At 43.8% G+C, this 27,480-nt stretch overlaps 1 protein-coding gene across 3 annotated transcripts in view; it reads right to left on the bottom strand.

The window, feature by feature from the left end:
• Positions 1 to 27,480, bottom strand: part of LOC146207422 (glutamate receptor ionotropic, kainate 2) — a 415,085-nt gene that overhangs the window by 24,095 nt on the left and 363,510 nt on the right. For all 3 annotated transcript variants that reach the window (XM_084587259.1, XM_084587265.1, XM_084587251.1), the window contains exons 5-6: positions 3,955 to 4,206; positions 1,804 to 1,973 (exon numbers count right to left, since the gene is read on the bottom strand). In XM_084587259.1, coding sequence (XP_084443385.1) covers positions 1,804 to 1,973; positions 3,955 to 4,206 — 422 coding nt within the window. The remainder of the gene's footprint in view (positions 1 to 1,803; positions 1,974 to 3,954; positions 4,207 to 27,480) is intronic.

Consider the following 27,480-nt stretch of genomic DNA (forward strand, 5'->3'; position numbering starts at 1 on the left):
AGTACGGCCGTAAGGAAGTTTCGCAGACTTACTGGGGGAGGAAGAAGGGGTGGGAGAAGAAAGAGACGGACGGCATTTACGAAGAGAAAGCGGCTAATTAACTCGACGACGACCGTCCTAATTGACGCCAGTAGAGACGCGCGGTTCAAGTCTGTGGAAGCCCCACGCGCTGGCGACGACGACGATCGAGTCTGAACTCTATGGCTGCCGCCGCCGCCGCAGCTTCGCCGAGATGGAAGAAAAAATAAAAGCCAAGAAGCAAGAACAGTAAACTGCTGCAGTGCGTTGTGCCGAAAATCCGTGCAGCATGACAAAAACTTTAGCGTTAGTGTCTACAGTTATAAATGATTTCCGAATGGTCGGCCCATTATCTTCTCTCCTATTACTGGCTCCTGGGTTAGTGTCCAGTGTACTGGGAACAGCCTAGCACCAGCAGTTCTAACGCATGTGCACTAGGCTTTTAAAAGCTGGAACCAGTTGATACAGGCGAGCTCTCGATCTCTCTGTGCTGCATGGTTTTGCGCCGACCCCACATGCGAGCGAGGTGTTAGGCGTACAGATGTGTACCTAGCTCAAGTTTATTTATTTATTTTTTTTTTTTTTGTGTGTGTGTGTGTGTGTGTGTGCGTGCGTGTGTGTGTGTGTGTGTGCGTGCGTGCGTGCGTGCGTGCGTGTGTGCGTGTGTGCGTGTGTGTGTGTGTGCGTGTGTGCGTGTGTGTGTGTGTGTGTGTGTGTGTGTGTGTGTGTGTGTGTGTGTGTGTGTGTGTGTGTGTGTGTGTGTGTGTGTGTGTGTGTGTGTGTGTGTGTGTGTGTGTGTGTGTGTGTGTGTGTGTGTGTGTGTGTGTGTGTGTGTGTGTGTGTGTGTGTGTGTGTGTGTGTGTGTGTGTGTGTGTGTGTGTGTGTGTGTGTGTGTGTGTGTGTGTGTGTGCTGGCCAATTAAGAAACTTGAAAGCGTTCCTCCGCACGTGCGCGTCTAATGGGCCCTCTCTCTGGATGTACGCTTGACTGTGCTACAAAACGAAGAAACAAACGGACGGATGAACGCGTCAAAAAGTATAAAGGCAGCATTTTTAGGGCAATTAGCAGACGCCTTGTTTTGACGGGGTGCCGAATGGAGTTGCTTCTTGGTGGAAGGTTAACGACGCGTGCTTCGTTTCACGTCGCGGATTGGCTAGTAGCTTGTCGCCCCTCACAAGCACCGAATTTGAAAACGCGTGCCCGACCGTTCAATAAAAAGTGCTCGTAAATGCTCTAGCTTTCTTGTTTGTCTACTGAAAACTAAATGAAGCATTTACTTTCCCATAATTACGATTTTTCTGTCTAAGATAAAGTTTTACGCTGATTTTAAAACTGTTAAGCGTAAATCAGCTGTAAAATGGTGAGTGTCAATTTTTGGTATAACAAGACCTTATTCTTGAAGGCGGTGCAAAAAAATGTTTAAATACAACCAGTCTATTTGCGGCCACATTTATGGCCTATAGGGTATTACGTCCGAAAGCGACTCAACGGCCAAACTTCTAAGTTTTAGCGTTATGAGTGGTACTTGACAAGTTCTATTGACCATTGTTATACTTTAGCGGATTTCATAAAATAAAAAGGGCACTATAAGCAACCAAATTTTACTCCCATGGCTTGAACACTGGCTTATGATAGCGGGCGAAATTCCGGAGGGATAATCTCCAATTCATTCCGCCTAACTACTACGTAACATAAGTTCTCAATCCGCCATGATGTTTGAGCCCACGAAGCTGTTTCCATGGCGGGAACCATACATACACAATCACAAGTGAAACTGGTGCGTACCGCTCTGAGGAAAGCGGTGAGGTTCTCAGGTCGCACGTCGATGATCATGCTGTAGATCCCGCGGCTCTTGATGTCCATCAGTGTCGCCGTGAAGTTCTCCGCCCTCCGGAAGAGGTACTGCACGTTCTTCGGCGGGAACGGCCGAACCAACTCCTGGAGGCTTATGAGAGCTGCGGGTTTGAACCATAAAAAAGATCGTGTTAGGGCGATTCAGGATGTTCCACATCAATTATTGCAGTTTAAAAGTGCGCTGCTGCGTAGTAAAGTGGTTCCTAAGTAAAGAAATTTTTCTTTCACAACAGCAGAAAATAACAATGCCAGCTTGCGAGAGGATGAGACGGTATACCTTCATCAGCAGACAGGTAAGGCGGCGCAGTCATTTTGTTTCGCTGTTGCCTAAACTGACTTGGTTTCCTGGTCAAAGTGACCAGTGTTTCTCTCGCAGCTCAAGTTCCTTTTTAAGAAGCGTAATATGGTCCGAACGGACTATGACATTTGAGTTCAACACGATGTTAATATTGTGAAATGTTTCAAACGTTTCATGTTCCAAATAAAGCATGCATATTCTTTTTTTACCAGCTCCGCCCTCCCTTTCCTGCATGATATTGGTTTTCAGTTGAACTCCGATGTTTTTATTTGGTGCACTTTAAAACACGCTCATAACTCAATACCGAAAGAACAATCCATTCATATTTACAAATCTCAGATATTAATTATTCATCTGCATAATTTAAACATATTATTGCACAGACAAGGTTGGTTATTAGAAATTTTGCCTACGCTTATGATGTCGTCATATAAAATATTACGAACGACTTGCTGCGTTTTGGTGGAGATGAAAATGCAAGGCGCCTGTGTAATGGCGATGTCAGCGCACGAAACCAGGCGGTTGAAATTTTTAGAGCCCTCCATTACGACATCCTTCAGAGTTTACAGTGCTTTGGAGCATTAAGCCATATAAACCAATCCAACCTTACCCTCACACATTAAATAGTCACAGAAAAAAAGAGAATGTAAACAAAGAAAGGTTTTAGCCCTTTCGGTCATCTCAGTTCCGGGAAGAAACCAGTCTTTTGTTATAATTCACAGGTGCGCCCGGTTTCCACCTTCTACGATAATTCTAAGATGATCACTTTCTGCCATATTCGCGGATACAGGAGCATTCCCTAAGTGAGCAAAACAAATCAGATAACAAAACGTATTCGAAATCAGTCAAGCGCGAGAACATGTATAATAAGAAAGGAAAAAGCGCGACGCAAATTCATTGATTAAATAGCTATCAAGCCATCAACTTCACAATTAGCCCGTTCTCTAGACGAACCAGCTAGCAGTAACACCTCGGCATGCTTAGCGCTGAATACGTTCGTCATGACCATAACTGTTTGCGTGAATTACTATATGTCTATATGTTAGTGGAGAAATATGGGAAAGGCCTTCGCTCTGCAGTGGGTATAGTCAGGTTGATGATGATGATGACTATATGTCTGCATATAAGACCTCAGCCTGCAATTTTCTGAAGCTTTCGTCATTAACCAACTGTCGGCTGCTTCAAAATCGCCTCTAACTCATTCAACGAACTTCACATCAGTTGAGCAACTTTATATCTGTTCTGTATGGCAATTAAAGGCAGTGAGCACATTGTAACTGTGCCGTGTCGATAGCTCGAGTCAGTGAAATAACAAAACTTCTACTATCTCACAGGCAAGGGAAAAAATGAGCTATGAATAATTGAAGAAGTTAAAGGCAGGTGTCGCAACAATAGCTCGTTTCCATAGCTAAACGCGCTGTGATAGCAGAAAAGCCCTTTTTGTTTGTTTGCGCATCTTTCAGGCAAGGTACACCGCCATTCACTTTCCAACGGCGATCACGAGTATCTTATCAGCCTTGACGTTATGAGTCTGAATCGATTAGCGGGAAGAAAACGGCTTCATATTACATTTTTGACCACCAAAAAACGAACTGCAAAGAAAGCACCGAAATAGCGCCCATAGAGAGGCGTACGGTCAATTTTACTAAGAACCCAACTTAATGAAGTCGCCTTTAATGTTTGTTGAACGGAAAATCACTCAGATTCGAGTGAAGCCATACTGAAGTCTGGAATCGGCATTATGAAACGGTAGGAAATTGCGCAAAAAGGCGGCAGCGACTCACAAATGTCGTCTTGGTAGAGGACGGCGATCCGCGTCCAGTTGAGGTACTGGACCAGGTCCCGCATCGATTTGCCCGTGATCTGCGGGTCCGGGTGCAGGTTGACGGAGCAGTCCTTGACATCGGGTTCCAGGTCCAGACGACTCTCAATATGCGGTATGTCCAGCGAGTCCGAGAGAGACTGGATGTGCGCGCCGATCATCGGATCGTTGGGCCCGAAGATGGCCGCCACGCCCGAGCTGATCAGGTTGCAGGCTGCCCAGAAGAGAGAGGATACCACTCAGAATATAACACGGAAAGGAATTAGAGCAAGCTGCAGGCATAAGTCACCCGCTCCGGCTCGCTATAGCCTCGGTTTCAATCGCAAAATGTTTCATTGGTCACTTCGCACATCACATGGACATCTACGGGGCATGTAGTGGTGAGCTCCTTAGTGGAGTCGATCCTTAATATATGTAAACGAAAAATGGAGAGAGAACGAGTTATGAAGGCTTATAAAACTAATAATTTTGGGGGACAATTTGGTCGTAAGTGGTCCAAATTACTGTCATTTAGATGCCACTAAGAGAAGCCTTTATCTTGCATAGAGCGCAGTTACGATTATGATGATTAAAGACTCCTGATACAAAACACGGTCTTTGAGAAATTTTTGCAGTGCCTAGGCACTGCGATGCAAATTACTGAAAAAAGGAACTGCTGCAATACTTGGGTGGTATTTCGGGCTGCATCGGTTGCTAAAGCCGAAGTAATTATCTCAGAGACGACGAAGGTGTGTTGGCGTTGTGAGGAATGACGACGCTCTGTTTGTCCTATGAGTGTGTCGCTGACGGCGAGCAGTTGCGGCTACGGCGGAGTGTGCCTCTTAATAATATTGAACCCATTTGCGTGCCTTCCACCCCCCCCCCCTCCAAAAAAATAAGTCTTTATCAGAAAATCCTTTTTTTTTTTTAACTCAACGCTTGGAAATTATTTTTTAACGCACTAGGCGACACTACTTCACCATATATCAGTACGATGATACGACCCACGGACGCAGGATGATATGACATCAGTCTCCCAAGAGGCCAACATAATACGCTACAATCTACACATATGTTTACTTCAAAAATGTTTTCAAGCACTAAAAACATTGGCTGGGATTATCTTTGTTAAACGATTATAGTGTTAGAGCACAGGAAGCTGGAGTTTAATCTGCACATATGGCGCCATCTCGAAGCCACCACGTAAAATGGCGGAGGCTTAATCGCATCCTCTACGGTCAGCTTCGGTGCAACGGTGAGCTTGATCGCGGAGGTCGCTGAGGTCGCTGAGGCCACTGGTCTGTGGTGCCATCTAGAAGCCGCCACATGAAATGGCGGATGTTGTAGCGGCTGTATAACGAGCGTAAGCGACCGCCGAGGTGGTTCAGTGGTTAAGAATTTCGGCTATTGAGTTCGAGTGCCCAGTTTCGAACTTTTTTTGTTTAGTGTGAAAGCGCTACAAGAGGTCATCGATAATTCGTCCGTCACAAGCTCCACCACTTTCTCTACCGGCAGGCAAACTTGAGAGATGCGTCGGGACGACTCGTGACTCGCAGCTGCTATACCTGACTTAGTTTGAATTACCCGCGCGAGGCCACGTGGTTGCGGCCTCATGAAAAAGCTTAGCCAGTCAGAACGATGGCACAAACAAGACAAAGCAGCATTCCTGGTCGGCGATGGCGAACTTATAAGTGTTTTCGTGCCAAAACAAATAAAGGCATCTGCCACGTGTTCTCTGCCAACAAATTTTAAACAGCTCCTATTTCAGCGTAATGGAATTGGTCCCAAATATTTATTACGCACAACATAATACATACAGAAAAATGTCAAACCATATTTCGCATGTTTCGCCTCATATTTTTGCAATCTAGTGCAGGTTTTTTTATGTCTTCTAACGACTTGTGAAAGCCACGAAAAGTATCATATGTTATAGGAGCTCTTCTCAAAGAAAACAGAAAGATTTTTTTCATGGAGCTCAAGGGAACAAAGCTGAAATTCCTTCTTCGCTTTGCTCGGCCTGTTAGCCTTCATTGACAAATAAAGCAGACGATAAAATCGAACATAAAACAAAGAGCGAAGAAGCTGATTTTACGGCCTTACGATTAAAATTACGCAATACATACAACTAAAGTGGTCAGAAAGAACGCAGAACAGGGACACGGGTGACGCTAATAACGAGCGCCGCGCCAATCTGCCTATACAAACGGGAATGTCTTAGGGTCTGTCCAAAGCCCTTCTTCATCCCCAACACCAATAGCCTCCGGCATACGCCAAAGCAAAGCCACAACAGCAGACAAACCAAAGTCCACTTCAGTTGAATGAAGTAAAGGAAAGCAAATCGACGCGACAGAGTGAGCAAGTAAGCGAGTCGACGCAGCGCCCGAAACAAGACACTCACATCCCATTTGTTAAGCTTGGAATCCGCAAATGCAGGCCAATGCTTATTTTTTCGTGTTATACTGCTGGGCGCGTGCCTTGCAACACGACCTCCGGCAGGACTGACGAAACAGGAAAGCAGAATAACGGTTTATAGGCGGAAGAAATGATGTGCTAAACACTAAGGATTACGTTTGGAAATCGGAAGGGCACACACAGAATTCCCTGGGAGCCGCTATCTTCACGGCGCCCGCCAGACGTGGCTTGCAGTCTCAATTGCTTCAATTTCCACCCTGCTCGCGATGCGGATTAAGTTCCCTCCCAGTTACAGAAGCGCGCCTGACTTACTGGCCCATATTTCTTTCCGTAGGGCCAGGTCGACGAGGCTTACGTTTTGGGCTTAGTTGCACGCCCGGCTGTGCCTTCGACAACTCTCTCTCGTTTCATGTATGTTGGCTCGCCGATGGTGCTCAAGCAATTTTTCCTCGATGGTCGTGACGCAAGAAGATGCTCGGAGAATCTTAGGGACACATATAACTTGGATTTAAAAAAAAAAAAAAAAAAAAGAAAAAAAAAAAAAAAAAAAAACAGAAGACCAAAGGTCTTGATGTGAACTCCCCCTTCCCCCGGCCTTAGGCCTATGAGGGGAGGGGGGCTTTTTCAGGTGTAGCAACATTAACTTTATCTCAGCTCGACTTTATCAGCCCGACCGGAATTTCAGAACGTTCGTATGCTGTTACGAACGCTAAGCGTAACATTGCAGAAGTTCTCTGAGACACCGTCATCATGCGGAAAAGGGTGCCGATTATTTCTATATTTTCGTTCTAAAATCAGACCTGTCATAGAGGAAGTTCAGGTTAATTTAGTTGTTAACACAGCAACCCCCCAAATTAACTCCATAAAAACCTACAAAATTTGTGATATGTTATAAGTAGTGGAACATTTTTTCGTGTAATTGTTATTCTTAAAATATATTACTTAATTTGATTTTTGGATAAATTAAATATATGTTTAAAATAAACCTCCTCTGGAGGGCGGCTTTTCCTGAGTGCATTTCGTTGCTATCTACCACTCAGTTTCGCTCAGTCTATGCATATCGAAGATATAATCAGAGTCACTGTACCAAACAAATTCTACATCAGCAACGCTTCTCTCAAAACTGCTCCAAGAAACAATAGTTTTCTCGGGCCACCGCTGCCACATGCATTAGTTATGTGCAAAAACATAATGAAATAAAAGCTATCAGGCTTAAAACACGCGATAAAGGAACGAAATGCTTTTTAGTGGACAACTACAGCCCCATAGTGTTTAAAATTGATGATGATGATGGATTTTAATGGCGCAAGGGCGACTCAGGCCAAAGAGCGCCAAACTCAAGGTTAATGGTGCACTCAAGTTTATATGATGGAATAGTTGTGATTTTTCATGAAGGGATAAAAAACTGGTGTATAGGGCCTAAAAATGTATTCGCTCTGTGATATCGCTAAAAACAATGGTGTATAGGGCCTAAAATTCATTTGTGATATATAATGGATGCGCAATATATAAGTAGATGTGTTAAAATATCTCATCCGTCCTCTCAAGGAGGAGCTGGCTGAGACCCACGTCGATAAAAAATTTCATGTAAAAAGCCTACTTGTGATAAAAATTTAAGCACCTGTTTTAAAGGAAACATTGGGTTGTCGCCAATAAAAATGGATGGGTGTGCAGGTATTTGATGAGTGAACAAGGAGGGAAAATGACGTCTTCTTTCTGGTTCCAGTTGTGCACATATGATTAAAACATGTATGACAGTGAGTCGATCACCACATCTCGAGCAGTGTGGTGCAGGAGAGTTGGTTAAAAGATATGTATGGGTTATGTATGTGTGGCCAATTCTCAGCCTGCACAGGGCTACTTCTTTAAATCTGTGTTGTTTTTCTGTGGTGTACCTGCCTATTTTTGCCTTTATTGTGTGTAGTTTATTTTCTGATGCTGCGTCCCATTCCTCTTGCCATTGTTGTCGAATCATGTTTTTTATGTGTGGTTTGAGGTCATGATAAGTTATCTTATCAATGTCTGTGTCATTTCTAAGGGCAGCTGAAGCAGCTAGCCTATCAGCTGCCTCATTACCAGGTATACAGCGGTGGCCTGGCACCCAACACAGTGTAATTTTAATTTCTTGTTCATGGGCAAACATAAGGGTGTTATAAAGAAAGTTCAGTACTGGGTTCTTATTTTGCCATTTCCAAAAGGATAGGGACTTTAAAACACTGAGGGAGTCTGTGTAGATGATCGACGTCTGTATTTTATTTTCTATAATGTGTCTCACAGCTAAAAGGATACCATTGCATTCAGCGGTAAATATACTAGTATTTCTGTTCAGGGTTTTTGACTGTGAAAACTGTGGTCCATGTGCTGCACAGGAGACTTGAGCAGACTTCGAAGCATCAGTGTAATATTCATCACAAGTGTACTTCTCCTGAAGTGACATGAAATGCTGCTGTATGGCAATAGGGGATGCATGTTTGCCCACTTCAAGAAACGACAGGTCGCAATTAACACCGTGCATTTCCCAAGGAGCAATTAGGTCTTTTATGGAAGTTGTATGAAGACTGGTAACCGAAACATTCAGATATTCAATGTGCGTGGCAACTCTGATTGGATATGGTGGTGTTAGAGATGGTTTTTTTGAGAAAAGTGCTGTGCCAGTTTTGTCAAGCAGGAGCCGACGACATGGATGGTCCAGTTGGCATAGTACCTTCATAGCATAAGTTAGAGAAGTAAATTGTCTCCTTCGTTGCAGTGACCATCGGTTCGCCTCGACATAGAGGCTAGCAATTGGGCTAGTTCGGAAAGCGCCTGTAGCGAGGCGAAGGCCGAGGTGGTGCACGGGATCGAGCAATTTTAGCGCAGAGGATGATGCTGACCCATAAACCACCGAGCAATAGTCAATGCGTGATAGAACTACACTATTCAGAAGGTTCAGAAGGCAGTCGCGGTCTGTGCCCCATGACCGGTGAGAGAGAATTTTTAGCAAATTCATCGCTTTGAGACACTTCAGTCGCAACTGTTTTATGTGGGGAATGAAGGAAAGTTTTTCGTCAACAACTACGCCAAGAAATTTATGTTCTTTTTTAAAGGCAAGGCTCTGGCCATTCAGTGTAATGTTGGGGTCAGGCCTGATGCCACGCTGCTTAGAGAAAAGTACACAAACACTCTTTCCAGAGTTAAATTTAAACCCATTGTCATCAGCCCACCTGGACAATTTGTTTACACCTAGCTGAATTTGTCGTTCACAGATGGCCAAGTTGCAAGATTTGAAGCTTATCTGGACGTCATCAACATATACAGAACAAGAAATAGTTTTTGGCAGCACGCTTTTTAAAGAGTTCATTTTGACTACAAAAAGTGTGCAACTGAGAACACCACCTTGAGGGACACCATTTTCTTGAATGTACTGCTTTGAATATGCATTGCCAACACGAACTTTGAAGGTCCGCTCAGACAAGTAACTTCGAATTGTGCTCAACATGTTTCCTGTGATGCCAAGAGAGAAGAGGTCGCGGATGATACCATAGCGCCAAGTGGTATCATATGCTTTTTCAAGATCGAAAAAGACAGATAAACAATGTTGTTTATGTGCAAAAGCATCCCTTGCATAAGACTCAAAGGCAATGAGCTGATCAGCTGTTGATCGCCCAGCTCTAAAACCAGCTTGGTTTTGATAAAGAAGACCATTGTATTCAAGGAAATGGAGAAGGCGACGATTTACCATTTTCTCAAAAAGCTTGCATAGACAGCTGGTTAGTGCGATAGGCCGATAACTAGCAGCAAGTGTGGGTTCTTTTCCGGGTTTTAATATTGGGATGATGATCGCTTCCTTCCATGCTTTAGGAAAGCGTCCTGTGGCCCATACTTTGTTATACAGGTAGAGTAGGGTTTCAACAGTGTTCACATGCAGATGCCTGAGCATTCCATATGTGATCCTGTCAGGACCTGGAGCTGTGTTACCACATGTGTCTAGTGCAATCTTCAGCTCCTGCATGGTGAATGGGCTATTGTATCCTCCTGAGGATGGCCTTTTATCATGTATGTGCTTCCTCTCCTCTCTTGCCTTGTGCCGCAAAAAGGAATCTGTATAGTGTGCTGAGCTGAATATGTATTCAAAGTGTTGCCCTAGTGTGTCTGCTTGATGTTCAAGAGAGTCACCACTGGTGCTGACAAGGGGCGTTGGGACTGTGCTATATCCTTTAAGTGCTCTTATCCTGTTGTGAACTTTGTGTGCGTCAGAATAGGAGTTCACTGAAGAAAGGAATGATGACCAGCTTTCTCGCTTGGAGATGCGTCGAATACGCCTGCCATTTGCCTTTGCACGCTTAAAGGCTATTAGGTTTTCGGCTGTGGGGTATCGGCGTAGTTTCGACCATGCCCTGTTTTGAGTTTCACGAGCAGTCTTACATTCTGCATTCCACCAGGGTCTTCGTTTATTTCGTGGCTTACTTGACGTCTGTGGAATGTATTTTTCTGCTGCCTCTATGATGTGCAGCGTGATTAAGCGTTGAGTTTCATCAACGCCTAAGTCAGTAACTGATGTACTGGCCAATGATGACTGTTCCCTGAACATCTTCCAGTTGGCTGCATTTTCTTTGAATTTTCTGGGATTCGACACATTTTCATTTCCGTTCCCAGTATATTTTATTAAGATCGGAAAATGGTCACTTCCGTATAGATTGTTAATGACAGTCCACTCTGTAGCTGCCAGGAACATCGAGGAGCCAATGGCTAGGTCTATGGATGTGTAAGAGTTATAAGCTATATTGTAGTAAGTTGGCTGTTTCGTGTTTAGTAAGCATGATCCCGAGGACAATAAGAATTTTTCGATTAGAACACCTCGGGAGTCCGTTCTTGTACATCCCCATAATGGGTGGTGAGCATTAAAGTCTCCGACCAGCAACCAAGGTTCCGGAAGTTGATCAATCAATTTTTCAAAACTTTCGCTACTTAGCTTATAAGTTGGAGCAATATACAGGGAACATACGGTTGTTATTTTGCCATAAACTAAGCTTCTGATTGCCACTGCCTCTAAGTCTGTGTTGAGTGAGATGTTTCGAGAGGGGATTGATTTTTGTGTTACAATGGCAACGCCACCAGAGGAGTGAGAGCTGCCTTGCCTGTCGTTCCTGAATACATTATATTGCTTAAGGAAATTTGAGTCTGCTGGTTTTAAATGGGTTTCTTGCAGACAAAGTATGTTTGGCTGATAGTCCGCAAGAATTTCATATATATCATCTAAATTTTTAAAGAGTCCTCGGCAGTTCCAATAAATGAGGAGCGCCATAATTAAAAGTTATTTAAGGGACAAGTTTAAATTTAGGTTTGTAGGTCCTTGGGACCTGTTATTGGGACTTTTCCCTTTCTTTTTCGCTCCAGTGAGCTTTGCCGCCTAGGCAGCTGGGGTGAAGAAGTTGTGTCCATCGCATCTTCAGATGCGGTGGACGACTGTGCAGAAAGCACAGGATTGTCAGTTTTAGGCCTCGACTCATGGGTCGAGGCCTTTGGGCCGGCTGACCTGGGGGTCCGCGCAGCCAGCTTTGCGGGTGGTGGTGGAGTAGCGCTAGCTGACTCCACCGAGGGCGCAGGTGGCGCTGCCCTGGAAGAACTGTGTGCTTCCTGGGCAGGTGCCAACGACCGCTGTGATGCCGCGCCCTGCTGCGTCACAACGGAGTAGTGTGGCTTTTGAGGGAGAGAAAGCCGCTTTCGTGCCTCTCCGTAAGATATGTTTTCGGTGACTTTCAGTGTAATTATTTCTTTTTCTTTTTTCCAGTATGGGCATGAGCGTGAATAAGCTGGGTGGTTACCTTCACAGTTTGAGCAGAGAAGCAGCTGTTCTTCGCAGTTGTCTGTAGGGTGTTCGTGCGAGGCACACTTTGCACATGTGAGTTGGCCACGGCAACTCTGAGAGCCATGGCCATATTTCTGACATTTGAAGCAGCGGCGTGGGTTAGGGATGTAGGGCCTCAGTTTTATCTTTGTGTAGCCTACTTCGACTGATTCTGGGAGAGTGCTTGCAGCAAAGGTGAGTACAATGTGCTTTGTTTCTATCTCTTTGTTATCTCGTCTGATCTTTATCCGGTAAACATCTGTGACATTTTGTTCCTTCAGGCCTTCAAGAAGTTCTTGTTCACTGACGTACCTAAGGTCATCATCAGAGATGACTCCTCGGGCAGTGTTTAGTGATCGGTGCGGGCTAATCTGTACCGGTATTTCTCCAAATGATTCGACTGCACTTAGCTTCTGATACTGATGGTTGTATATTAATTCTAGTAGCAGGTCACCGTTTCCAAGTTTCTTTATCTTATAGCCCTGGCCAATGGCCTCAGTCAACGTTCGAGAAACAACAAATGGGGACACAAGTCGTGCAGTGATTTCCTCGTGGTCACTGTGGACCACGTGGAAACGAGGAAAGTTGTTTATGTTCTTTGAGAAGAACATGGTGGTCTCGGTGCGCCCCCTTTTAGAAGGAGGACGATCGGGGTTAAGGTGTTTAGATGCCATAAAAAGTGTATTTTTCGGCTGCAGTGCCAGCCACCCACCATGGAGCCCAACGAGGGGACGGGACAGAAATTGTCTATTCCTGCCCACGCCAGCTGTACACCGCAACTATAACCCAATATGGCGTAACTCAGGGTAGCTAGCCACACAAGGTTAACCCTCGCCGCCTGGAAGTAGGAAGAAATGAAGAAGGTAAGAGAGGACAGGACAGTTCTAAGAAAGAAAATAGGAAAGTGAAAGATGGAGGGGAGAACAGGAAAAGGCGACTGCCGATTTCCCCCGGGTGGGTCAGCCCGGAGGTGCCGTCTATGGGAAGCGTGGGCCAAAGTGGTGTGTTGCCTCCGCCGAGGGGCCTTAAAGGTCCAAACACTCGGCATCGGCTCAACCACCAGGATCCCCTTTTCCCCAGACACGACGATGCCACGCACGGCTAAGCGTGGGTGCTCGGGGTCCGTGGTGTCGCACAAAACACACAAACACCTGCTTTAACAGGTGCCCCCTGCGGGGTAGTGTTTAAAATTGAAACCAGCGAAATTGTCGACCATCACTCGTCTTTGACGATAGGGCAGCACAGCGTCGAGCAAGACGAGCGTGACTCGTCATTCACGATATTGGTACAATCACTCATAATAAGTATATCTTGATGATCGCAGTTAAAGAGTTAACAGAGCAGTGGAAATAAGCAAGCTAAAATCCTTATTAACCCAGTGAAATAACTGATATAATCGCGAACACCGAGAACAAGCCAGTGACGTCAGAATGCCTGCGTCAGCATATACAGGGCTCGAGAAAATTGGTCGACAACGCATGTGGACAATATATTTCACATGTTTTTCGTGAAATTTGCGCAATGACACGCATGCTAGAGTGACCAACAAGAAAGACGTGATTCAAACGCACGAGTTTCAACCAATCGAAAACTAATTGGATGCTACATTTCTGCTCTGCATTGTTGCAATCTACGTCTTAGTATCACAAAAATGTGAGGGATCAGAGGTACACTTCACTGTGCTACGACCAACGATAACTTTTCTTAAATGGGGAGCAGCTATCATATTATAATAAACCATAAATAAAGAACATTACAGGCTTCCAGGGACTGGCTTTCAGTGTGAGGTTGTTGATTTCTGACCATAGGGCACTTCTCCTCACCATGTCCCGCTTTTCTAAAAGACCGCAGTACACCTTCATGTCATTTCTTGATTTCTATCACGCTGACGACAACTCCATAATTCACAATCTGGCTGAGTGTTCCAACTCCTTTTGCGCACTCAGCCACGACGGCGATGTTATTGAACTTGGTGTTTTGAAAACATTGTAAAACTGTGAATTTAACGGTTTGTTCCCGTTAAAACAAAGAAAACAAATCCTATTCTCCTTTGGATCAGTCGTGACGTTTTTCACATGAAACGCCATGTGTCTCGGCTGAGGCGCATGATATGCAACAATAACCCTAATGCTGTTGCTCGCTTTCAAGCTGAGAAAAATAAGCTTCGTAAAAAAATGCACTCTGGTAAAGACTTCTACTTCTACGTTCAACAGAAAGGCCTGCTAAGAAATAACACTCGTAAATTTTGAAGCTCAATTCTACCCTGAAACTCATCACCCACCTCATTTGTTTTTGATGACGAAATTGCCACTGACCCCGCCTAAATATATGATGCATTTTATACTTTCAATCAGTTTTGCATGCGTTAACGACACGATTTCATTTCTCAGTCTTCCTAATTACGATCGTTCACTTTCTAATATCAAGGTTAGCACTCAGGGCATTTTAAATCTCATCTTACAAAAAAATTGCGCTGAGCCGAATGGTATTCCAAACACTTTCTTTGTACGTTATTCGCTTTGGGCATCTCGATCTCTCTAAATAATTTTCCAAAAATCTCTTTCGACCGGCATTGTTCCTTCCTCATGGCAGCTTGCCACTTCACTTCCACTCTATAAATCCGGCAACAAGCAAATTCTTTCTAACTATAGGCCCATCTATTTAAAAGCACATTCATGTAAGATTTTAGAACACATCATATATAAATATATGATGGAGTTTCTTGAAACAAGTAATCTTTTGTCTAGGGCTCAACACGGGTTTCGTAGGGGATTTAGTACAGTGACTCAGTTAAGTGAATTTGCACATGACATTCTTTTTAACATCGTTGCCGGCAACCAAATCGACTCCATATTCATCAACTTCTCGAAAGCCTTTGATACTGCCCTCCACTCCAAACTGTCATGTAAACTGAAAGTCATTCTCAATATTTCTATTAATAATGGGAGACCACGCTAGGCAGCTCCGACGAAAAAACTCAGCGATTCTCCGTCCGCCTGGCGGCCGAGGCTGAAGACCTCTTCTCCTAGACGGGACGGGGCCGGATGTCCCCCGGCCGCGGTGCGACAGACTGCCTCCCCGGACGCCTGCGTGCGGACCCGGAGGTGGCTGCCGCGCCATATTCAGCGGAAATAAATGTTCTTCCTCCTCCTCTCAACTGGTTAATTGGATTGACGATTTCCTCTCACAACGCTTCCTGTCTGTTCGCTTCAATTCCATTGATTCTTTTGTAGCTGAGTAACCCCTAGAGTTCCCCAAGGCTCCGTGCTTGGCCCTTTGTTATTTTTAGTGTATATTAATTACTTGCCCACTAATACAGTCTAAAAGCTCTGTTTATACGCGATGATTGTGTATTGTACCATACTATTAACACTGACGGTGATCATTTCCTTCTTAATGAGTATTTTGGTATGTTCTGTGCCTGGTGCAATACGTGGCAGATGAATATCAACTTCAGCAAAACTGTTTTCATGCCTTTCACCAATTGTCTATCACCTTCGTATTACGACTGTTCATCATTGCATAGAGTACATGAATAAATACCTTGGTGTCATTTTTACTATAAATATGTCCTGGCCAAAGCACATCGATTACATCACTGATAAAGCTATTAAGAAGGTTAGCTACCTTAGGCGCACAACAGGAGCAGCTCCTAAATAGGCACAACTTTTTATGTACAAAACTTTAAGCCAGCCTATTCTTGAATATGCGTCAAATGTCTGGAACCTATATAAAAACTGTGAAATTGATCAAATCGAATGCGTACAACGGAAAGCTGTACGATTTATTTGTCGTCGCTACGACTTACATTTTTCACCCTCATCTGCAATGTCTTCTCTAAAACTAAATCCGTTCCTATCCCGCCGTAAAACTGAGTCCCTGAAACCTCTTCATTCTACAGTGTATTCTTCCAATTGCCTTTCTGAGCATATCTCAGAACAATCTGCAACTAGGAGCCATTACAGTCTTAATATACAACCTTTTTATGCCCGTACCAACGCTTTCAAATACAGTTTCTTTCCTCAACTGTGGAGAGTTGGAACTCCTTACATGGCAACATCCGTCCATCATCAATTTCTGAATTTTCCTCGGCAATTGAGTCGTAGCATCAGAAGGAATTATGCGTTATGATAATATTTTTGTTGTTGTTAAATGTCTTTGAGGTGTTCAATTGCATGAAATATTGTATACCCACTCCTGCCATAGCCCTGATTTAGGCTGGGGTATTTTCAAAAATATGAATAAATAAACTAATTACTAGATATTTTAAGCATCGTTCAATATGTGCATATATATATCGACGTAAATGCGCACTCTGATTTCAAAGCAGTAATATTTAACCGATCAAAAATATCATGGAAAGTGTACTATTTGTGTGAGACCATCAGCAGCTGAATAAGAGAAGATTGTTCGTCTGATTTCATCGAGCCTAAGACCAGACATCGCAATGCGCCAATCAGTGTCAGCTGAGGAAATAATGAAGCGTAAATTTTTAACAAAGACGATACAATTTTACTCTTCTCAATCACCGGAGGACGTCCGAGACTAATTGGCACGGTTAAAAATGTACTTCGTTCCATTTCTTTGGGTGCCGGTAGTGTTTCCAAGCGGCAGGTCTGTGCTCAGAACACCACAGCAGTAAAAACTATTTGTCACTTCGCATGACTTTACCGGTTTCCGTACAAACTTTTAAAGCGCCATTCCAAATTAATTTAGCGGACCGCGCCACAGATTAAGCCCACACCATACGGTATACAAAGGTTGACGGATGAATCTTGGGATCGAAATCAACGCCTGTCTCATACGACAATGACGCTAGACCACCAAGCAACCGCACGGCAAAATAAAAAGAATATAAATACGGATTAAATTTTCTCCAACTGAAGGACAAACACAGGTAAGAGTAGACAAGAGCTTGCGTTTCCGTCGGATATCGGCTCGCATACACAGGACACGCGTGTACAAAACAAAATGGGAAGGGTGTTGACCTTGTTCCGGCACACAATAGCCGTCCGCAGAGGACAGTGTTTATAGAGTGTCGGATAGCAAGGTGTCAGCATATTTTCTCGCGAAGAATTTTCTCGGGCGAAGTCATACATTTATTTGTTTGTTTTTTTTTCCTCTCAATTTTACAACTCGATAAGACGTGGATACAGCCGCAGGCCACTGTTTATGTGAAAGTGACAATCTACAAGATTCCAACATATATTTTTTATTTGTATTTTATTTTTCATTATAAAGATAGGCTTCATTTCTGCTGAAAATAGTAAAATAAGATTGGGGAGGGGCCGGACTTAGAGCGAAATCATCAAGGGTCAGAAGTTCCGACAGTTTATCCCTTTAGGCGTGTACGGTTGCGGCATTTTCCAGCAAGAGAAACGAGCGGTAGTAAGACTATGCTTAAACACCTCAGCGTTGTAAGCATTGGAGACCGGATCTCATGGAAAAAACTGTCTGTCACGCGATGCGAAGCGTTGCTTGTAATCGAGGCGAGTCGCGTGCTTGAAATGTAAAAAGAGACGTTTTTAAGGCCATGATATCTCGGATTACGTTCGCGTGCGCAGGGGACGGAGCGACAAATTTACATTGCCCTGAAAATGTAGCTATATCTTTCGAAATGCTGTTTTCTGCTCCGATATCTCTCTGAGCGTGTTGTTACTCAATGCCGCCCAACGAACCCAAACGTATAATGACCTAGCCATTTTGATCGTTTTTCTGTCTTCCCTTTAATATAGAAAAGTGCTTAAAAAACACAACCTTTCGTCTTTCGTTTATTTCCCCTTTCCTTTCTTCTATAGCTGCGCCTGTCAATAACAAAAAAAATAAAATTCTGCACAGCTAAAACGTTTTTGTTGCATCACAGCCGGTTTCTACGCCGAAAAAAAAAAAAATGCTTGTTCGATGCGATCGTCGAGCGAGTCATCCGAAGATTTCGATTGCGCAGAGCATTCAGATCGGTCCTGGAGCGAGTGAGTAAGTTAAGTACACCGCGTGGGCTCAAACGCAGGAATTAGGAAAGCCTGATCGTTGCAGGCCCCATATATTCTCCCGAATTGTGCCTAGACCTTCGGTACGCTGGACTGACCGTACTCAATCTCAAGGCGGTTTTTGCTCAAATGTGTAATCGCTTCTAAAGTGGCTTTCGCAAGTAGAATGTCAGTGAAAAAAAGAAAAGGAAAACTGCTTATTTCAATCGAGTGCCACAGACGAGCCACTTTCGCAAGAGTGTTGCTACTGCTAGTACGCTGCTGTGAATTTCTGCGTCGATACATCAGTGCTATAGGGATAAAAAAGGCGTCTTTATGGTACTGCAAACGTGAAAACAAGAAATAACAGCTACTGGTCACAACGTTTCGTTTCTTAATTATTATTAAGCATGAGCATCTGCTACGTTTTTAACCGGAGAAATTTCAAGTACCAGATTGCTCTCGCTGGAGAACAGCCCCACAAATATCAACAGTCTGAACGTGTATGTTATATAACAAGTCTTCAAAACGTAAGCAAAATAAGCCAGCTCATATATGAGCTGACGCCTTGTAAATTGTAGCCCATACCTCACACTGTGTGCAAACCACGTGGTGCGTGGTGCGAACGCTAGACGCCACGCTGTGTCTTTTGACTCCAACTTTAATTTTTCCAGTGAATCACTTTGGGGCTTTCCTATGAAAGGGAACAACCCTTTTTGTTTTGCGTGTGCATTCACTCATTAAAAAAAAGTATTGATAAATGCCAATTGTACAAGTGTTCAGGTTAAACATGTGGACAGCTCTACACATATAGCCCGAAGGTATGCGCAATAGATCTTGCTCCACGCATTTCCATGGCCTCTCGCCTCTTTCATATGCCAGTGTTCGTTTCTCTTGCTATCTCTATACTAACCGCATTATGCTCGTCCCAGCGTGCACAAAATTTCGATATAAGCCTAGTCAGATGACAAATGCACTAAAGCGTTCGCGAGTTCTGGTCGCAAGACTATTGCATTTCTCCCGGCATCACACGACAGTGCTCCATGTGGCCATGTCCTCTCCCTCGTCGACTTTTTCCTTCTCCTCCTAGCCTACGACCAGGCTTCTTTCTAGCACCTCAAGGCTGCTGGCCCCGAAATGCTCACGCAGACATTAAATAAAGTATATCTACAAACACGAAACGTTATACGCAGGAATGCGGGTCACTGTGAATAGGAAGCCTTCTACCGCCTTCATGCACCCAGGCCGCCTACATTTTTCCGGACGCCTTCACAGCAAACACGCGCAAGCAAGTCTGCATTCTCAAGCCTGCGTCGAGGGGGACCGTCTTCAATCATCCATAATGGAAATTTTTCACCGCTCGTCGTATGGAAGACGTGTGCCAGGAGACGCTAGGAGGGACGAAATACCCTCCACAAATAAAACAGAGAAACGTGACGGCATAGTGACAGCGGTAAAAAATGAAGAATAGCAACGGATAAACACAATCACTGTACCTCGTAAGACGGACAGATACCGGTAATGCGGATGGAATGGAGCATGAAGTGAGTACAGCAACAACAGCGCAAAAGCCGAACTTTCGGTCGAAAAGTTCGAAGGTATAGGGTTCGTAAGGGCGCAGGACCTGAATTCGCCATTTTTCCACAGGCTGCAGAGCACCGCCCCCGGGAAGTCCTTTTAAACGCACGTCATTGCTCGACATCATCTGAATTTTTCGTTCATGACACTGGCCTCTTATTCTTCAATCGCCCGGGTTATATGGAACAACCGTTAGGTGAGATTGCTTTTATTTCTTACATCATAATTTCCGAGCAGTAACCTGAGAATTGCTATAGCCTGCGCCCAACGTAAGCCTTGGGAAAGAATGGAATAGTGAATGCAAAAATAACTAAAATAGAATATGGGCGAGACAAGGAGACTACATACATCGTCTTTGGAATGTGTTTTGGATGCCGAAGAATATTATCGAGTTCTTTGTTGGGTTGTGTTCTGGTCATACATTTTAAGCGCGAATTGATGTCCCCGCCCCACCGAGCATACCTACCTCATTCTGAATTTGAATGCATTCATGGAAAGAAGAAAATTATAAATTCAAACAGACATTATACAAGGAGCGTGCCCTTAACTTCTTGCCTCATAATGGCTAAAATGCATGGTTTGAAAAATAATCCATTCTTGAAGATATATGAATGTGAAATAAACTTCTTGCTGTTAAGAATTTTGGAAAGGTAGAAGCATCCTTATTTACCCTTATTTACTATAATCATAGCGTCAAATATGGTACATGAGGAAGGTTGGAGCAGACGATGTTCGTGCGAACCATCAAATTCACGAACTATTATACATCAACCTGCTAAGTGGGCCAGACAAAACTTCATTTTTACAAGCAAGAGAAACTACAGACCTACTAAACATAATTGTCTATAGCTCGACGTCAAAAAGTCATTCTGAATTTTCAACATAGCTAGTACAGTTTGGTCACAGCTTCTAGAAACGTTAAGACACAATCAAATGATATACAAGATTTTTCTCTCGGCAGACAACATTAAGTCCTACGATTTTGACATCAATATGGGCAATGTTTTGTCGTGTTGCTGTTTTTTTTAATCTAGTTTGTACTTGCGTTTTGTTTTTTAAACTTCCGCTAATAATACTGAAAATTTCTCCACTAAGAAAATATGCTAATGTTTTTCCCATTGTGTTGCAATGTCGCATAACTACTTCGTCCCATAAGCAGATCAGTTAAGTCAACCAGAAACTGAGGCTTTAAAGGCATCGATATGAGCGGCTCATAAACTGTCCTTGATTAAGAAAAAAATTTTGGATATTACTTCACAGCTCAAACATTTACTCGAAAAGCCTTTACGTAAGCATTAGTGAGGAAATCAGACCAGACAACCACATCATATTTTATAAATCCCAGAGAACAATCCTTGCTCAGATCTTCTTTTATTGGCGTGCTAATATTGACATAGTCCGCACGCCATCTTCAATCTGCTGGGACTTCGAGCGGACGAGCTTCATGCGGCGAGAAAGTTCAAGTGCTCAAGTCCAAGCTCAAGTCCAGCAGATGTGCCCGCGTCTTAACTTATCAACGACCACTGTCACCGTCCTGCGGTCCTTCTTATTCAGAGGCCCAGAACCTCGTGTGATGTCTTAGATCACGTGTAACTTTATTCACATCAGTATTGCCTCAGGGGATAATGGAATATGTAAAAACAAATCCAAAGGGGTATTAAATGAAACTTCTTTGTGCATGAAAACGTGATACAAACCCCGCTTCCTCACAGCTAAGTAAGCACATGGCAAAGAAAAGTTCCATGTTGTGCTAAAACTTAAATATCCTCAAAATCGTTGCAAGATGCTGCTATCTTGACCTAAATAAAAGCGAAGGGATGATTACACGTTCCGGCAGCCAGCATAAACACACTAAGGAGGTGGGGGGAGGGTGGGGGCGGAGATCTCGCAAACAGTGCTTGCAGCAGCACATCAATCATGTTGACTGAACCTAATGAAGGTGAATGCTTCGTTAGCGGAATTTCTCTTACGACGCCTCGCCTGCCTCTATAGGCACAGCTGTGCCTATAAACACGAACCGCGCCGAAGAAAAGCGCCGATCACAAGCCAAAGAAACAGGAACTGTAGCTACCTGCTGTCGCCGCTGTGAAAGGAAGTAAGGCTGTCACAAACATGCGCATTTTAACCTCACGCTGGTAGCCGGTGACACCTCTTTTGTTGGCATATTTCTCTTCCGGGTCTGGGGTGCGAAGAATTAAGCTCTAACACAAAAGCAGTGCTGAAGAACAAAAGGGTCCGGAGGCGATAAAAATTAGGCGAGGATTGAAGGGAGATGCCGGTTTCTATTTTCTGTAACGTTGGTCTTGAGCCGCTCAGAAGGGACGGTTTTTCGTTTAAAATGGTTCCTGACGTTTTTTTTTTTTTCTGCTTCGCTTTCAGGTGCCGCTGAAGCGCTCGCCTCGCGTCGCTCGAGCACGAGGTTCTTTTGAACGCATGTCAAGAACAGAACTGTGCTCACCTGCTATAGGAAGAAAAACGTTAGACGGAAAACTCTGATGTTCTAAGCGAAGTGCGCCACGCCTGCGGGAACGTTATTCTGTGCTTGAAAGGCAGAGCTACGCCGGTATATGGAGAAACGAGTACGGTATTGTTCCCTGGTTCGTTACGGAGAATTTCGCGTAATTGTCCGTTGGTTAGCAGCACTGCTTTGTCTAAACCAAAACAGGATGAAAACCATGTTCTTGGTCGTAAAGGTTTTAATTTCGCTTCTCTTGCATGTTTGCCAAATTATGCTCCAAATTCCCCTCACATCCGCAGAAAAGTACGTAAAGCAGATATAAGTAAACGAAGCACAATACACTGTTGTAGTTGGCAAATACGCCTTCCCAATCGCGCATAAAGAAATATTATGTACACGAGAAAGCACGCTACCCTCTACTACTAGCTTGTGCATAACGCAGCTGTTAGTTTGAATTGGGCCGTGTGGGGAAAACCTGTTACAGGGCAATAATGGGCCCCGTACACATTTGCCCGTATCCGTTTCAGTCACATATGTCGAATAAATTTCTTCTCTATTGGAGTAATAATCGACAGTAGTAGTTGTTGTTGTTCTCCTCTAATTTGATGGCACATAACCACACAGGGAGATCAGCCAAGAATTGGAGTGCAGAGATAGTTGTTGTTGTTCTCCTCTAATTTGATGGCACATAACCACACAGGGAGATCAGCCAAGAATTGGAGTGCAGAGATAGTTGTAGTTGTTGTTCTCCTCTAATTTGATGGCACATAACCACACAGGGAGATCAGCCAAGAATTGGAGTGCAGAGATAGTTGTTGTTGTTGTTCTCCTCTAATTTGATGGCACATAACCACACAGGGAGATCAGCCAAGAATTGGAGTGCAGAGATAGTTGTTGTTGTTGTTCTCCTCTAATTTGATGGCACATAACCACACAGGGAGATCAGCCAAGAATTGGAGTGCAGAGATAGTTGTTGTTGTTGTTCTCCTCTAATTTGATGGCACATAACCACACAGGGAGATCAGCCAAGAATTGGAGTGCAGAGATAGTTGTTGTTGTTGTTCTCCTCTAATTTGATGGCACATAACCACACAGGGGGATCAGCCAAGAATTGGAGTGCAGAGATAGTTGTTGTTGTTGTTCTCCTCTAATTTGATGGCACATAACCACACAGGGGGATCAGCCAAGAATTGGAGTGCAGAGATAGTTGTTGTTGTTGTTCTCCTCTAATTTGATGGCACATAACCACACAGGGGGATCAGCCAAGAATTGGAGTGCAGAGATAGTTGTTGTTGTTGTTCTCCTCTAATTTGATCGCACATAACCACACAGGGAGATCAGCCAAGAATTGGATTGCAGAGATAGTTGTTGTTGTTGTTCTCCTCTAATTTGATGGCACATAACCACACAGGGAGATCAGCCAAGAATTGGAGTGCAGAGATAGTTGTTGTTGTTGTTCTCCTCTAATTTGATGGCACATAACCACACAGAAGGATCAGCCAAGAATTGGAGTGCAGAGATAGTTGTTGTTGTTGTTCTCCTCTAATTTGATGGCACATAACCACACAGGGAGATCAGCCAAGAATTGGAGTGCAGAGATAGTTGTTGTTGTTGTTGTTCTCCTCTAATTTGATGGCACATAACCACACAGGGAGATCAGCCAAGAATTGGAGTGCAGAGATAGTTGTTGTTGTTGTTCTCAATTAATTTGATGGCACATAACCACACAGGGAGATCAGCCAAGAATTGGAGTGCAGAGATAGTTGTTGTTGTTGTTCTCCTCTAATTTGATGGCACATAACCACACAGGGGGATCAGCCAAGAATTGGAGTGCAGAGATAGTTGTTGTTGTTGTTCTCCTCTAATTTGATGGCACATAACCACACAGGGAGATCAGCCAAGAATTGGAGTGCAGAGATAGTTGTTGTTGTTGTTCTCCTCTAATTTGATGGCACATACCACACAGGGGGATCAGCCAAGAATTGGAGTGCAGAGATAGTTGTTGTTGTTGTTCTCCTCTAATTTGATGGCACATAACCACACAGAGGGATCAGCCAAGAATTGGAGTGCAGAGATAGTTGTTGTTGTTGTTCTCCTCTAATTTGATGGCACATAACCACACAGAGGGATCAGCCAAGAATTGGAGTGCAGAGATAGTTGTTGTTGTTGTTCTCCTCTAATTTGATGGCACATAACCACACAGGGAGATCAGCCAAGAATTGGAGTGCAGAGATAGTTGTTGTTGTTGTTCTCCTCTAATTTGATGGCACATAACCACACAGGGAGATCAGCCAAGAATTGGAGTGCAGAGATAGTTGTTGTTGTTGTTCTCCTCTAATTTGATGGCACATAACCACACAGGGAGATCAGCCAAGAATTGGAGTGCAGAGATAGTTGTTGTTGTTGTTCTCCTCTAATTTAATGGCACATAACCACACAGGGAGATCAGCCAAGAATTGGAGTGCAGAGATAGTTGTTGTTGTTGTTCTCCTCTAATTTGATGGCACATAACCACACAGGGGGATCAGCCAAGAATTGGAGTGCAGAGATAGTTGTTGTTGTTGTTCTCCTCTAATTTGATGGCACATAACCACACAGGGAGATCAGCCAAGAATTGGAGTGCAGAGATAGTTGTTGTTGTTGTTCTCCTCTAATTTGATGGCACATAACCACAAAGGGGGATCAGCCAAGAATTGGAGTGCAGAGATGTTGTTGTTGTTCTCCTCTAATTTGATGGCACATAACCACACAGAGGGATCAGCCAAGAATTGGAGTGCAGAGATAGTTGTTGTTGTTGTCCTCCTCTAATTTGATGGCACATAACCACACAGAGGGATCAGCCAAGAATTGGAGTGCAGAGATAGTTGTTGTTGTTCTCCTCTCATTTGATGGCACATAACCACACAGAGGGATCAGCCAAGAATTGGGGTGCAGAGATAGTAGTTGTTGTTGTTCTCTAATTTGATGGCACATAACCACACAGAGGGATCAGCCAAGAATTGGAGTGCAGAGATAGTTGTTGTTGTTGTTGTTCTCCTCTAATTTGATGGCACATAACCACACAGGGGGATCAGCCAAGAATTGGAGTGCAGAGATAGTTGTTGTTGTTGTTCTCCTCTAATTTGATGGCACATAACCACACAGAGGGATCAGCCAAGAATTGGAGTGCAGAGATAGTTGTTGTTGTTGTTCTCCTCTAATTTGATGGCACATAACCACACAGGGAGATCAGCCAAGAATTGGAGTGCAGAGATAGTTGTTGTTGTTGTTCTCCTCTAATTTGATGGCACATAACCACACAGGGAGATCAGCCAAGAATTGGAGTGCAGAGATAGTTGTTGTTGTTGTTCTCCTCTAATTTGATGGCACATAACCACACAGGGAGATCAGCCAAGAATTGGAGTGCAGAGATAGTTGTTGTTGTTGTTCTCCTCTAATTTGATGGCACATAACCACACAGGGAGATCAGCCAAGAATTGGAGTGCAGAGATAGTTGTTTTTGTTGTTCTCCTCTAATTTGATGGCACATAACCACGCAGGGAGATCAGCCAAGAATTGGAGTGCAGAGATAGTTGTTGTTGTTGTTCTCCTCTAATTCGATGGCACATAACCACACAGGGGGATCAGCCAAGAATTGGAGTGCAGAGATAGTTGTTGTTGTTGTTCTCCTCTAATTTGATGGCACATAACCACACAGAGGGATCAGCCAAGAATTGGAGTGCAGAGATAGTTGTTGTTGTTGTTCTCCTCTAATTTGATGGCACATAACCACACAGGGAGATCAGCCAAGAATTGGAGTGCAGAGATAGTTGTTGTTGTTCTCCTCTAATTTGATGGCACATAACCACACAGGGAGATCAGCCAAAAATTGGAGTGCAGAGATAGTTGTTGTTGTTGTTCTCCTCTAATTTGATGGCACATAACCACACAGGGAGATCAGCCAAGAATTGGAGTGCAGAGATAGTTGTTGTTGTTGTTCTCCTCTAATTTGATGGCACATAACCACACAGGGAGATCAGCCAAGAATTGGAGTGCAAAGATAGTTGTTGTTGTTGTTCTCCTCTAATTTGATGGCACATAACCACACAGGGAGATCAGCCAAGAATTGGAGTGCAGAGATAGTTGTTGTTGTTGTTCTCCTCTAATTTGATGGCACATAACCACACAGGGAGATCAGCCAAGAATTGGAGTGCAGAGATAGTTGTTGTTGTTCTCCTCTAATTTGATGGCACATAACCACACAGAGGGATCAGCCAAGAATTGGAGTGCAGAGATAGTTGTTGTTGTTGTTCTCCTCTGATTTGATGGCACATAACCACCCAGGGGGATCAGCCAAGAATTGGAGTGCAGAGATAGTTGTTGTTGTTGTTCTCCTCTAATTTGATGGCACATAACCACACAGAGGGATCAGCCAAGAATTGAAGTGCAGAGATAGTTGTTGTTGTTGTTCTCCTCTAATTTGATGGCACATAACCACACAGGGAGATCAGCCAAGAATTGGAGTGCAGAGATAGTTGTTGTTGTTGTTCTCCTCTAATTTGATGGCACATAACCACACAGGGAGATCAGCCAAGAATTGGAGTGCAGAGATAGTTGTTGTTGTTGTTCTCCTCTAATTTGATGGCACATAACCACACAGGGAGATCAGGCAAGAATTGGAGTGCAGAGATAGTTGTTGTTGTTGTTCTCCTCTAATTTGATGGCACATAACCACACAGGGGGATCAGCCAAGAATTGGAGTGCAGAGATAGTTGTTGTTGTTGTTCTCCTCTAATTTGATGGCACATAACCACACAGGGGGATCAGCCAAGAATTGGAGTGCAGAGATAGTTGTTGTTGTTGTTCTCCTCTAATTTGATGGCACATAACCACACAGAGGGATCAGCCAAGAATTGGAGTGCAGAGATAGTTGTTGTTGTTCTCCTCTAATTTGATGGCACATAACCACACAGGGAGATCAGCCAAGAATTGGAGAGCAGAGATAGTTGTTGTTGTTGTTCTCCTCTAATTTGATGGCACATAACCACACAGAGGGATCAGCCAAGAATTGGAGTGCAGAGATAGTTGTTGTTGTTGTTCTCCTCTAATTTGATGGCACATAACCACACAGGGAGATCAGCCAAGAATTGGAGTGCAGAGATAGTTGTTGTTGTTGTTCTCCTCTAATTTGATGGCACATAACCACACAGGGAGATCAGCCAAGAATTGGAGTGCAGAGATAGTTGTTGTTGTTGTTCTCCTCTAATTTGATGGCACATAACCACACAG

The sequence above is a fragment of the Amblyomma maculatum genome, chromosome 1 (assembly GCF_055883805.1).
Source record: "Amblyomma maculatum isolate TAMU_Amacu chromosome 1, ASM5588380v1, whole genome shotgun sequence".
NCBI lineage: Eukaryota > Metazoa > Arthropoda > Arachnida > Ixodida > Ixodidae > Amblyomma > Amblyomma maculatum.